Source organism: Agrilus planipennis, unplaced genomic scaffold (genome assembly GCF_000699045.2).
Source record: "Agrilus planipennis isolate EAB-ADULT unplaced genomic scaffold, Apla_2.0 scaffold271, whole genome shotgun sequence".
In the NCBI taxonomy this organism is placed as follows: domain Eukaryota; kingdom Metazoa; phylum Arthropoda; class Insecta; order Coleoptera; family Buprestidae; genus Agrilus; species Agrilus planipennis.
The window spans coordinates 60,423-74,225 of record NW_020438965.1 but is presented as its reverse complement, the minus strand read 5'-3'; the positions used below and the strand labels follow the sequence as shown (position 1 = coordinate 74,225).

The window sequence follows — 13,803 nt, the reverse complement described above, 5'->3', positions numbered from 1 at the left end:
TTTTTTTTGTTTTGTTAATGTTTTTCCCAAGTGTTTATCATTTTCTTATAATTAATATTTGGTGTGATATTTGCAATCATTTTTATAGAAAATATTAGAATTTATTAATGTTATGCTAAAGAATTTCTGACGTTTTTGCTACATAATTTCACTAGTGCCGGTCTCAAAGGGAAACAAACCTAGGGGATTTTTTAACGAAATTAAATATTTTAATAGCTTTGGAAAACGCTGCCCTTAAAGGAGCGCTTACTTAAAATTTACGCGACATATAGTACGACGAATTTTATAGCAAGGATTTTCTTTCTGGCTAAGCAGTTAGTAATAGAAAATCGCGAATATCTCAAAAACTATAAACCTTATACCGTCAATACTTCTGGAATATATTCATGAATTTCTTTATAACTATCTATTTCCAAAATTATGCTATAATCTAGTATTGTAACCTAAAATAAAACGTTTAGAGTAAGGAATATTAAAAACAAATTTGAAAATTATGAATTCTAAATAAATTCCTACGTTAATTAAAGAAAAATTGTTAAAAAAAAACTTTCACAGTATTTTCTCTTTAGGTAATATGTTTTCTAGTAAATAATTGTGAATTCTTACAGGGCCTTTGTTGAAACAGGATTTGAATATACGCAGAAAGGTCCATTAAATGAAGATGAGCTTTTAGCTATGCGTAAATTGTCACCTATTATACACGCTCACAAAGTAAAAGCCCCCACACTACTTCAAATCGGTACTAAAGACCTGCGAGTACCCCCTGCTCAAGCTATAGAATATTATCATCGCCTCAAAGCAAATGGCGTACCAGTCAGGTAAAAATAATGAGCTGATAACCTTTTTTTTAAAAGGAAATATAAACAGGCTTTGGTTAATTAATACATGCTTAAGACAGAATTGTAACTTCCAACTTTTCTTAGCAACTTCATTTACATTCAGAAATACTATTGTCATGATAATAAAATATTTCTCATTTTTTATTCCAGAATGAACCTTTATGAAGACAATCATTCACTGTCTCAGGTGCCACATGAAATTGACAATGTAATTAATGGTATAATATGGATTGATAAATATCTGAACCCAACATAACATTTTTTAAAGTATACTATATTGTATTTTAAATCTTTATACATAAGTAACTGCTCATTATTTTACGTCAATAAACAGTTTTATTTCTACTGAAAACTGATATTTTTTCAGTTAATTGTTTGATTATTTTTTTATTTTCAATTTCAAGTTTGTAATTTACTATATGGAAGGACTACTACAATGAACTATAAACCCCGATTGGACCATTTTAAAATTGAAAGTGAATTACATTCGCGTTTACAATGGGCAAAAGTTATACATCGAAGTCTCAGCAACGACTTTAGCAGGCGATGTAGACCATAAATCAATTCTGTCCTCTGTTCTTATATTGTAAGATAATTCTTTAGTACTTTTCACAATATAAGCAAAAAACAAACACTACTTTTTTAAACATACATACAATTTAGACATCTTTTAGAAGTGTTGGTTTAATATGAAATATTATTCTGAAAATTCATTATTGAATTTTTTACCCACTGCACACTACCTCAAATTAATGAGGGAAAAATTGTTGCTGTTGTCACACCCCACTATTTTTTTACTATTGTAACTAGTTCCCCCCTATCAGTCACTGTGAGCTCGAAATTCACTTTTGTGAACAATTTGTTTAATCACTTTCTTTGTGTTTAAAATTGAAACATTAAACTTAAAAGAATTGTTTATAAATAGGTATGCAACACATCGTACACTTCAGCATACGAAATGGCTGATACTTTCATTTACATAATATTATATACTTTGCCTTGTGCTGAAAGCACTCATAATTTTTTATATATATATATATAATACTAGCGACCCTCCCCAGCTTCGCACGGGTGCAATGCTGATACTAAATGTATTTTTGTTATGTCCCTGCATTTTAAATCTGTAATATTTTCGAAAATATTCATTTAAATTACATACCGTAAAGGGCCATATTGATCTATATTAAATTTACAATGTATTTAAGGTACTTAATTGGATAAGAATTAATGCTGTGTTGCTTACAATCGCTTTGTAAATAAGTCATTATTTCTCATAAAAAGTAAAGGATAAAAAATGGTTATTGTGGGTTTCCCTAAGAGATAAAAATATATACCATCGCGGACTTTTTTGTAGACCTTTTTAAGATGTACAATACTGTACTACATTTTTTTGATCTATCTCGTAGGGCAAACGCTGGCTTTGCAATGTAAGCGCAAAAAATGTGTTTATTTACATCACATTAGAAATTTCTAAAATTATCAGTTTTAGAGATTTAAGCATACATAGGGACAGACAGCGGGAAAGCGACTTTGTTTTATACTATGTAGTGATATTGTTATGTTTAATTTCTATTGTTCTTTGGGCTTTTTTTATTGCTAATTTATTATCCTATAATTTCGAACAACATTCAGAATACAAATAATTCAACTTTTTAAGTTCATCTTTTACTTTTGTCCAGTGCTGAAATTGTACCCAAAGGATTATTATAATTTATAATTTAATCATTAATTTGGGATAAATTATAATGAAAAAGAAACTGACAATGAATTTTCGAATATATAACTTATAAATTAAAACACTAAGAAATCTGGACGTCCTTGCACTATTTTGTCTATCTTATTAAACATAGACCACAAAGTTTATCGGAACGAAGTACCTTACGACACGTTATACTTTAGACACTTGGCACGAAATAGCGACACTTTTGCTGTAGTAAGTTACAGCCAAGCATATATTGTAGTTCGGGTCAGTTCTCATATAATAGTCAATCTCTCTTCACTATTTTTAAGCTGTAATTGTTTTATTATTATTGTTAATTTATTTCGTTGTGCCTGTTATTTAATACATAATCTATACTAAAAGGAACTTTATTACGACCAGGTGTCCCACACCTTTTTACTCTTTTGAGTTTACTATTTACCTTTTCAGCGAAAGTTAAAAACGATATTGGGCACTTTAAATAATTTTAATTTAAATAAATCTACTAATTTTAGGTAATACCTAGTAAATTAACCAACTTACTCAATGTGAAAATAACCATGCTTTGCTTACATCCTATGAGGTACTGAGGAAGGAATATAGAGGATGTTTGTTGGGTTTTATACTAGTTGTTTGCACCTGATACCATGTACAAAGATTTCTTAGGAAGGATATAATGCTTTTATGATTTTGTCAACTTCCCTTTTACAGCTGCTTTTTAGAAATATATCAGAACAAGGCCAACCAGGTTTATTATTTTACAAAAGACACCTGTTTTATTACACATTTTGTTTTTTGTTTCATTATGCAATCCAATTTTTAAAGTATATTATTAATTTTATTCACCTACCTTGATTTCTTGATTTGCCGTAAGTGGATGAAAAATTTTTTGCTAGGCTTCTTTTTTATGTATTTATTTGTTACACATATACATTAACAGCTTATGCAGCAGCTAATTCTTCTTGAACCTTTTTCCATTCAGAAAGTGGTCCATGTTCAGGGCGATATTGAACATTACAACCATCTTGTTTAAGGCGACCTTGATTTTTCAAATCTTCATACATCTGTCTCTCATATTTTGTAAAGCCCCATTTCTTGGAAACATAAATCTTCTGACGTCCTGGGAACTTGAACTTGGCACGTCTAAGCGCCTCAATAACCTAAATGTCAATAAAAAACAAATAACATCAAATGGTTATACATAAAAACTCACAACAAATAAACTAACCTGAGCCTTAAAACGGTCACTGGACCTAACACTCATAATGGGTTGTCCAATGTGAACACGTGCAACAGTTCCTTGAGGTTTACCAAAAGCACCTCTCATACCAGTTTGGAGCCTATCACAAGAACTATTTTATTGAGATTTCAAAGCTATAAAAAGAATACTTACCTATCAGCTCCAGCACATGACAACATTTTATTGATTCTAATAACATGAAATGGATGAAGCCTAATTCGAATGTGGAACTGATCTTTACCACAGTTCTTTACTAAATATTTGTTTGCACAAATACGTCCTGCTTCCAATGCTTCAGAGCTAAGTTGTTCATATTCATCTGACACTAAATGAACACATAAAGGAAAATCTTCTACGGCTGCCTTCTTTTTTCCTAAGTCGAAAATCCTAATTTTTGGGTCGGGTACACCACGACAAAACCGTGATTTTGGATACGGTTTATTTTTACAATAACGATAACTAAAAATATGTATTTAATAATTAATTAAATTTAACACTGAACTAATATTGTGAAATTGATTACTTAAGAAAAACAATGAATCTTACCATCTTGCAGGTCGTCTTCCCATTTTGCCTGAAATAAGAGAAAAGTATTAAAAATAAAATATTTCCTAAATTTTATAACAATTAAGAAATTTGTTGAAACCTCTAAATAGTTTAAGTAAAAACTGATGTTAAAGAAATAAAACGCTGTAATACTTACCTCCTTTCACTTTCCTGACAATTGATAGGAGAAACGGAAATGACACGAAACTCACTAACGACCATATAACGGCTAAATCTAGTGATTTTTATTTCTCTTTAACATGGCGCTAAATTCAATTGAAATTATAAGATGTTACAAAGATGAGGTTTATTGAATGTTTATTTTTAGCAATAAAAAAACATTAATTATACAAACACATACAGTATGTACATGACAAAAAATTACTTTATTGATTATAAAAAAAGACATCGATAATCTTAAAAAAAAAGAAACAAAGAGAATATCCTACAATTTATATCTTGTTTATACTGATTCGATAAAAAATAAAAAAACAACACCAAAATAATATACATATTTAGAAAATTATACGTTAACCGTTCGTTCTGAAATTGGAATACTGTTGTCAACAACCAAGAGACGATGCGTGCTGGAACCACTAGAATAACTATCGCTGCTACCACTTACATGTGAAAGAGGGGTATTCGGTAATTTTTGAGGCGTGCCTTCCACAGAGCTGGAAGAAACTTCTTCATATAGAGGAACTGAATTTCCTGGCGCTGATTCTTCAGGAGTATAGTAATCTGAATCGTCTCCTTTTTCTTTCTCTTCACCTAAACATATTACAGTAATTCATCAACAAAAAATATGCAATTAAACGAATTCTTCATAATCAACTAAACTTAGTTATAAAAGAAACTCAGTTATTTGAAGTTCGCGCTGTCAGACTTAAAATGGAAACAGTAATTCACAAATGGTTTATTCAGATCGAAAATGTATATAAATTTCGACCATAAAATTGTATCAACGCAAGTTTAACCACTACGAGTTCTCTGTTTTTAATGTTTGAAAATATGTGCATAATATATACAAAAATAAACAATAAAACGAATTCCATTTATTACTTATTATGCTCATTTTTACTATTTTTTTGTTTATTATTGTTCTTTATTTCATTGCATTGTATGTTACTTTAATTTAATAGCCTTTATTGCATCACAGATTATTTCTTTGCTTTTTCTATTATTGTGTAGAAACAGTGAAATAAACAAAGTAAACGAAAATTATTCAAAAACATAAACATACTACCTGTGATTTAATTTTTTTCTTTTATAATTTTATTTTCATAGATTCAGAAGGAGAACGAAGGTGACATGTTACATTGTGTTAAAAAAAATTAGGATTATTTGTTACTATTTAGGTGTACAAAGTTTTTGATTTTGTAAATATATTTGAAATGCTAAAACAGTATTTTTTAGGTGCTGTGAACCGAAAAAAGCAACCGTTGTTTACATTATCGATTCGTTCATGCTAATGAATGTTATACTAAAAATGTAATAAACATTCATACAAATATAAAACATTAATATCTACAGACAAAGCTTTTTCCATTCTGGGCAACTCTAAACTCTGTTTTTTGTTGATAATACCTGGTTCGACGTATGTATCTTTCAGAGCCAGAGATTATTTCCTTCTTTGTTTTATCTTACAAATTTTATATTTTGCAACACTATATTTACTGACTACATACATAACATTTTGCTAACTGAGACAATTAATTTTTTAAACTATATTTTGCATATCTATAAAAGATTAAAAAAAAAAAAGGAAAATTATAGGTGTGTCTGGAGCGCGGTGCTATACGAGTGCGAGACATGGACGAAAAGGTTAGAAGCGTTCGAAATATGATGTTACAGGCGAATAGCGAGGATACCGCAGATAAAGAAGAAGAAATAGGCGAGATAGATTGGTAGGATACCTTCTCAGCCATGAAGGGCTAGTTAGAAACATATTAGACGCAGAAACAGGAGTTAAGAGGAGTAGAGGTAGACCTAAATTAGATTACTGTTCACAGATAGTTAAAGATGTAGGATGTTCTAGTTTTAGGGAAATGCGAAGATTAGCTCAGGATAGGAAAAAGTGGAGGTGCGTAACCAACTAGTCTTAGGACTGACGATCTTATAATGATGATATATTGATATGTACAAAAATGACTTACGACTTTAAACTGTATACACGTAAGGAAAATATTTAACCGTCCATAAAGTTTTATTACATGTATGGAATATTAGTAGTGTTAATGACGATTATAACGTAGGCGGGGGTTAAACGCCTCTACATCAAATGAACCGATATGACGAGAGGCGATCAGAACAAAAAAAAATTTCAGTCGCATGTGTGGTATATGCTATTAACTTGCATACAACTGCGAAGTGCATACGTATTCTAATTCTTTTTGTTCGATGATTTAATTACTGTCATTCTCTGGTAAAGAAAATAAATTATAATTTACTTCATTAAGGATTCAAATAGGCTACCACAGTTCGCCAAACAATATCCCAGTTTGCTATAAAAACTCTCGACGAGTGTTTACTAACATCCCAATACTTTTAGGAGAGCTTTTAGTGCAAATGATGCTCCTGGCTTGCTCCAGCAGATGAATATGGCACAAATTTTCTGGAAAATACGTGATAGCGTATCAAAACTCATCCACATTGCTACTGCCTGCTGGAACAGTTATGTCTCATATAAAAAAAAAACCTGTTGGGTGTTTCATTCCCACCAGCCAGTAATGCTGGTGGGCGGGCAGTCCCTCCGGACTATGCCGGAAGGTAGGGCGGATGGCCCTCTTCAGCCTGCTTTCAGGAATCGTGGGAATGGGTGGGTGGTGGTTCGGGTGAGAAAGTTGAGACGGACGAAATGAAGACAGAAGAGAATGAAAGACTATCTGTGGAATATTACTGCCTCAGCATTTGCCTAAGTGATCCAAGGAATCAAAGCTTTTAAAACATACATTCCATCCGAGATCGGAATAGAACCGGCGTCCTCCCGAATACTAAGCAATGGTCTAAACCTCTAGGCCATGCCGCTCGGTGAAGCCTCATATACTAACCTATTTGTTTATATAACCGAAAATTTATTTTGTTCGGGGTATACGGTGGCCTAGTATAATTAATATGCTGCTCCCATTATGCGGAAGTTCCGTTCTACAATTTTCAAATTATCGAGTGTATACTGCAATTAGTAAATAAGGGCTGTTACGTTTTATTACTATACCAAGTTTCTAGGTTTAATAGTATTAAAGAAAAATACCTGTCATCCACCCACAAGTTAAAACTGTACGCAACGCAATAACCCAATCTCTCATAAATTACCTATACCAAAAAAAAAAAGAATACAAACTGCTGTCTAACCAACTACATGCAATAATTTACCATTGTTTACTTACATACTAGTAAAGAAGGTCTAATATATATTATCTCATGTTTTATTTATTAAAATTGACTAATCGATTTTGGACTATTACTTGGTAATACAATCTTACCCGACTTTTTAATCTTCTCAGCTTTACAATAATTCATATTCTCTTCATTATCAGTGTCACCATCGTCAATGTGCTCCACAATATCAACCATGTTTAAAGCCAAAGGATTACCACGGCTAGAGAGCTCCTTTTGTAGTAAAGGCGATAATTTCTCAGCTTCGCTATCTTCATCTTGCGCCTTTAAATATAAAAATAAATATACATGCAAAATAAAAAAGTTTTATGAATAAGAACATCTGACCCTGAACAACAAATGTTTCAGGCACTTTTTTTTTAAGAAAAATTAAATTCACCCAAGTTAAAAAAAATACATAAATTATTACTTCGTCTTTTTCGAAGACTTCTGCATGCCGCAAATTTTCACGAGATCTATGTTTATCGGTGCGAGAGCTCAATTCCATTTCTGTCGACAATAAAGGACATTGTGAAGTCTCCCTGTTGTTTTCTTCTTCTCTAGCCGACGATGAAATTGTTCTCATACCAAACTGTAACACATATTGTATGTATATAAGCACATATTACGTTCGAAACTATATAAAATCAGACTAATACATACGTGGTTTGTAAGGCCGTTGATTGGCCCAAAATATTGTGTACTAACAAAAAAAAAACCTTTTTTCTTTCAAATAGTTTAAGTGGAGCTCATAATATTGATATTTACCGGTCGCTCGTTGGACTTTTTAGTTTTCCATAAGTGAAGCACGAGAAAGAATATTTTACGAGTAATTTACACGAACGGAATCAAGTCCGTTAAAAAAAACATAAAATATTCTCTAAAACAGTTTCCAAAGTTTCTTTAAACAAAATTACTTAAACAAATTAACACAAAAACTGCTATTCCGGAAAAAAAATACCGCAATTCCATTCTACATGAAAAAAAAAGCTGAAATTATTTCATAAAGTTTCATATCATTGATATAAAATCTAAAAATGCAACTGTAATGTGTCAGTTAATGGCAGGATGGAGAAAAAACAGTTTTTTAAATTTGTTTCAAAACGTTTTAAACAAGTATTCCTACTATTTAAACATTTTTTTACGTTTATTTTAAACATATGTTTTAAATATTTTAAACTTGTTTTAAACAAGTTCTTTTTATTGTGGCGTGTTGACGTCATTAATTAGTTGTTTTTAACAGTATCTAAAGCACGTGTCTTAAGCATGACAACCCTGTTTTCTTTATTCATATCTATAACCAATAACTACTTTTACTCTCCCCGTAGAATTATATATAAAAGAAATTAAGAGTGCTGTCAGCATAGGGCAAAGTAGTATTACGTAGTTAGTATCAGTAATTTCTTATGCTGAAGTGTACGATGTGTTGCATACCTATTTACAAACAATTCCTTTAAATATAATTTTTCAAACAATTTTTAACACAAAGAAAATGATTGAACAAATTCTTCACAAAAGTGAATTTCGACCACTCGAAACAATGGTGCTGCGAGTTTCGAGCTCACAGTGACTATTAGGGGGGAAGAACTAGTTTTTTTAATGTTTTTTTTTTTGTTTAAAATAAATAATACTAATTGTTGTCTATTTGTCTAATTGTTCGTCATTGCAAAATTTTCTGATTACAGAAAACCATTTTGAGAATTTTACTGTTTTATCTTCATACCTTGCAAGTGTAAAATCAAAGAATTTACCTTTGAAATTAGTTTCAGTTAATTTTGTGAAAAAACGTACAAATAAGAGCTGCCTATTAATATTTTTTAAGAAATCTCTGAAAAATATGCCTCTATCGTACTAACATCCATCCTTTGAAATTTCACATCAAATCAAGTGAGCCAAAACAAAACAAAGAAAATATACAAACCTCATGTCTTGAGGTATCAGTATCTTTTCCACTTTTTGAAGAAACGTGGTCTTCACTGTGTCTATTTAAAATCTGTGCAGCTTGAATGGCACACTCATTGTCTGGCGTTTCGACCAAATCTGGAATGGCAGCAGGTGGCTGTTTGGGCATCATAGGTCCGTTTAGAGCTTCTATAAGTGAAACTGCTTCATAACCAGGAGGAATAGGGGGAATATTATCACAACTACCCTGTATAATAAAATTTTGTTTGAAAAAGTAATGTAAAATAATATTTACAAGTATTATCATACTTCAGGGGCACTAATTGCCTGTATTGCATTTGAACTTTTTTGAAGAGCCCTAATTTGTAGCAAAGCTCGAAATGGTGCTCTACAGATGGGGCAGTTGTTTGCCTGATAACGTAAAGAATCTGCGCACGAATTGCACAAACACAAATGTCGACAGGGAAGAATTAAAGTATCCCTTACATCACACATACAAATAACACATTCAGCACCACTGTCTTCAACATCATCATCGTTTACTTGCTATAGACAAAGAACAAAATTAGTAACAATTTTGGTGGAATACAAATGATTACCTTCTCATAATTTTTATTCTCAATGCCATATATTTCTTGTAATAGGTAACACAGACCATCAACAAACAGTTTTTGCTTCAAAGCTTTTAAAACATACATTCCATCCGAGATATTTNTTCATAACAAAAGAATATTAGCCGAAGGATTATTTTATGGAGAAGTGTGCATGTAAGTATAATAAAAAATATTTATGAATGTTTAAAATTTAAACAGTGTATTTGGTAGCAAACCACATAAGGAACAACTTTAACTAATTTTAATAAAAATGTATGAATTTAGAATTGAACACCTTTGAGATCTTCAAGTTCCTGTAAACAAATAATTTGAAAAACAGAAAACATTGATATTCATGATAGAGAATAGAGGTAAGAAGCCGACGTTTTATATTTGCGAGAAGCAAACTGTGTAAAAACCCCTTACAATGAGAAGTCACAGAGAAAGGTAGCGAAAAGATAGCTGCAAATTCACGCGTTTTACACAATTTTAATTGACAGCATTCCTTACAACTTATCGTCTTATTTTCGTGATTTATAATTATGTAACAATATGTTGCGTGTCAATAATGTGTAACAATGGCTACTAAAGTAACAATGAGAAAGTCTCCCAATGTAAAGTATTAAAAAGTCGCCTGTAAGTACAAAATACGCGAATTTCGCACGGAGACTAAGAATAACCGCAAGGGATTTTGTTTAAAAAAATATTTTTTTTTTAAATATATATCACAAAATGGTGAAGGATCAAATACGTGAGACATTTGACAAAATTGTTGGTTAGCACCTTTTTTGTAATGAAATGTTTCAGAATTTAATGAAGGATCTTTAGAAATATATCTAAAATTTTATATTAAATATTTCAATTATCAATATAAGTTTCAAATGTACACACAAATTTTAATTTTCTTGAATATATATCAACAGTACTTACGTAACCCCTGTTGGAGTGATTTCTTCTGTACAAAAATAATAGATTGTTATAGAACATCTAACATCACAATCAAAAGTAAATTCTATATTAAATGGACAACCTTTTGATGCTTCAATATCACGATCATGACCATCCCCATTTCCCTTTTCCACCCTAGATTTCCCATAATCAGCAGGAGCTCTTACAAAACGAAGTGATTCTTTTCTTATATTAACTAAGCTTTTCAATGTTTTAGTTGGTTCATTTGGTTGAGGGGGAGGATATGGAAACTAATAAAAGTATTAAAGTTTACACAAATGCTTAAAAATAATTATAATTTTTATACTTACTGGTGTTGGTCTACTACTTAGAAAATTAAGATCTGAATTTTCGCCAAATAAATAAGATTCCGGCTGAGGTGTATCAAAACGCTCTCCGCCCATTATAAAATGACTTCCAAAATAATTTCCTTTAAAAATAAAGACATGATTTACCTACACATTAAAATAACATAATGAAGTTACATACCAGAGCGGGGTGGATACTTGTAAGCGTGGTTTGAGACTATATCAACCTCTTCAACTCGTCTTGCACGTTGCCTGCTTGTTATAGCACCCATCTTTATCAATTTCTCATACATCCATTTAATAACTAAACAATTTTTTCATTTTAACTCTTCCTAACTATTTTGATTAACCTATTTCCTATGTAACATCAACCTTCACAGTAATGTCAATCTGTCAGACAAGTGCCATCAGCTGATGAAAATGGTTAAAGTCTACAATTTCATATCTAAATAAATTGAAACGAAAAACGAAAAAAAAATATATATTTAAAAATGAAGGTATTCCATTATTAATATTTATGGTTGTATTAATACAATTGTTTCTTCATTAATTTTTAAAGACGTGTCAACGTTATTATCGCCACATCCACAAAACTGCAAAAACACAAAACAATAACCATAAATGACACAATAAGCAACAATCATTGAACTAACAGTGTTCCCCTCCACTTCAATGGGAACAATATTTTAAATCACTCTATGCTCACAATCCACTCATAATCAGTACATAATGATAATAATAATAATGAGGTATCAGGAGACACAGTAGGCACCATAGATTAGATAGGCACTATGTAAACATAACATCTAGGTCATACATAGTAACTATAATCATAGACATATATTAATGGACGTGCCTTAGCCGTATGTCGTTGTAATAATTTCTTGGTTCGAAAAGAGAGGGAGATGGCGTATGGTTTCGGACTAGTGGTATCTCTTTCATGACACGCTCACGCACTAACGTGAGAGAGATGGATATTGTCCGAAACTTCGTTCCTTTTCTTTCTTTTGTTGTACAACAATACTGACCGCTAAGGCATGTCTATTAGTAAACGTCGATAACTATTGGTATGATACTGGAATACTGGTACTACAGGTACTACTATAGCAATAAAACTGATTGTTTATGCTGAAAAGATGCTGAATGTGCTGATTGTTGCAACAACTGGCAATAACCATAGACAAACAACAACAGTGGCTCTTACAGAAAAATCTAAAAATATTTTAAAACATCGGTATTAATTTTTAATCATTTTTTAATTAACATTAGTGATAACCATGCGAAGTAATGGATTCCAATAACGAATCAAATTCAGATCTACAAAAACGGATGACTGTGGATGATTTAAATATAGAAATTTTACCAGTGTTTTATGAAATTATTAAGAGGTAAGTTAATTTTAACTATTAAAATGTGTCACAAACGATTGTGTAATTAGTTATCCAGTACATACCAATAATTTTAGTGTTGAGAGGGACCATCACGATAATACCGCTAAAACACGAGAGTCCCAAGATTGCTCTCAGAAAGTTTTAGAACTTCAAAAACGATTCGATCAGGCTCGGTCACAGGTATAAAAATTGATTAGGTTAAAAATATTTACCCCTTTTTTACAGTAACTTTCACATATAGATAAGTTTACTACCAGGCATTGATTATAGTAAAGAACAGCAACTTCAACATTTAGAAGCCCTTAAAACTCAACTTCATTTGAAACAAGAACTTTTATACAAGTACCGGTTTATGTATCCTTTCCAAATGCAGAAGTAAACAGAAATGGTATTAAGATTGCTATTAAAATATCTTGTAAATAATGAGCAATTGGTCCATCGACTGAGTCAATCATATCCAGTTCGAAGGGCAGCTCAGTTAGCTGTTTTATTTTACATGAGAAGTAAACATATGATGCAAGAAAAGGGTATGGATGGCACTTTAACTCCTGAGCAGTTTAAAGCTCTTATAAGAAATTTTCAACACAATCTACAAAAAGAACTGAAGGATGCTCATGAGAAATTTAAAAGCAGAAAATTTTGAGTAGGCACTTGATGAATTTACATAATTATAAAAATTTCAATAGCTTCAAAGATATGACTGACTTTTTTTAAAAGCAAAATTATCTTAATATGTGATTGTATTACAACACTTCAGTTTTACATACTTTAAAATGTAGCATACTGTTAAAATGTAATAAGTAGAAATAAATTTGAAATGGTTATTGCATATTTTTTAATTGTGAATTGAATTGCTATTAAATGAAGTCTTTATTGACAATTTCTTATTTTATTTGATAATGTATTTGTTTTTTTTTTTAATTTTTATTTTATTGCCATGAAAAATAATAAAAGTGGAGGTG

General features: G+C 31.1%; 4 protein-coding genes across 4 annotated transcripts in view; 2 read left to right on the top strand and 2 right to left on the bottom strand.

Annotated features, from left to right (window-relative positions):
- Positions 1–538: 538 nt before the first annotated feature.
- Positions 539–1,471, top strand: LOC112904654 (acylamino-acid-releasing enzyme-like). Its single transcript, XM_025975286.1, has 2 exons — positions 539–818; positions 990–1,471. Exons 1-2 carry the CDS (start codon positions 676–678, stop codon positions 1,093–1,095), a joined length of 249 nt encoding a protein of 82 aa, XP_025831071.1. The 5' UTR covers positions 539–675; the 3' UTR covers positions 1,096–1,471.
- Positions 1,472–3,436: 1,965 nt separating this feature from the next.
- LOC108740353 (60S ribosomal protein L10) lies at positions 3,437–4,564 on the bottom strand. Its single transcript, XM_018474643.2, has 5 exons — positions 4,482–4,564; positions 4,325–4,352; positions 3,932–4,237; positions 3,767–3,878; positions 3,437–3,698 (listed from the first exon to the last, which is right to left on the bottom strand). The coding sequence occupies exons 2-5, from the start codon at positions 4,345–4,347 to the stop codon at positions 3,480–3,482; spliced, it is 660 nt and encodes a 219-aa protein (XP_018330145.1). The 5' UTR covers positions 4,348–4,352; positions 4,482–4,564; the 3' UTR covers positions 3,437–3,479.
- Positions 4,565–4,691: 127 nt separating this feature from the next.
- Positions 4,692–11,909, bottom strand: LOC108740352 (E3 ubiquitin-protein ligase MGRN1). The gene is given in 10 exon segments (XM_025975305.1): positions 4,692–5,095; positions 7,807–7,984; positions 8,130–8,291; positions 9,621–9,848; positions 9,911–10,147; positions 10,201–10,352; positions 10,843–11,030; positions 11,125–11,393; positions 11,454–11,572; positions 11,632–11,909. Coding segments are annotated over 10 exon segments (1,893 nt in total). The 5' UTR covers positions 11,744–11,909; the 3' UTR covers positions 4,692–4,847.
- A 593-nt stretch (positions 11,910–12,502) lies between these two features.
- The window catches only part of LOC108740342 (mediator of RNA polymerase II transcription subunit 9), a 7,503-nt gene continuing 6,202 nt past the window's right edge, over positions 12,503–13,803 (top strand). Inside the window, exon 1 of the mRNA XM_018474625.2 lies at positions 12,503–12,765. Within this exon, the coding sequence (XP_018330127.1) occupies positions 12,738–12,765 (28 nt within the window). The 5' untranslated portion in view covers positions 12,503–12,737. The remainder of the gene's footprint in view (positions 12,766–13,803) is intronic.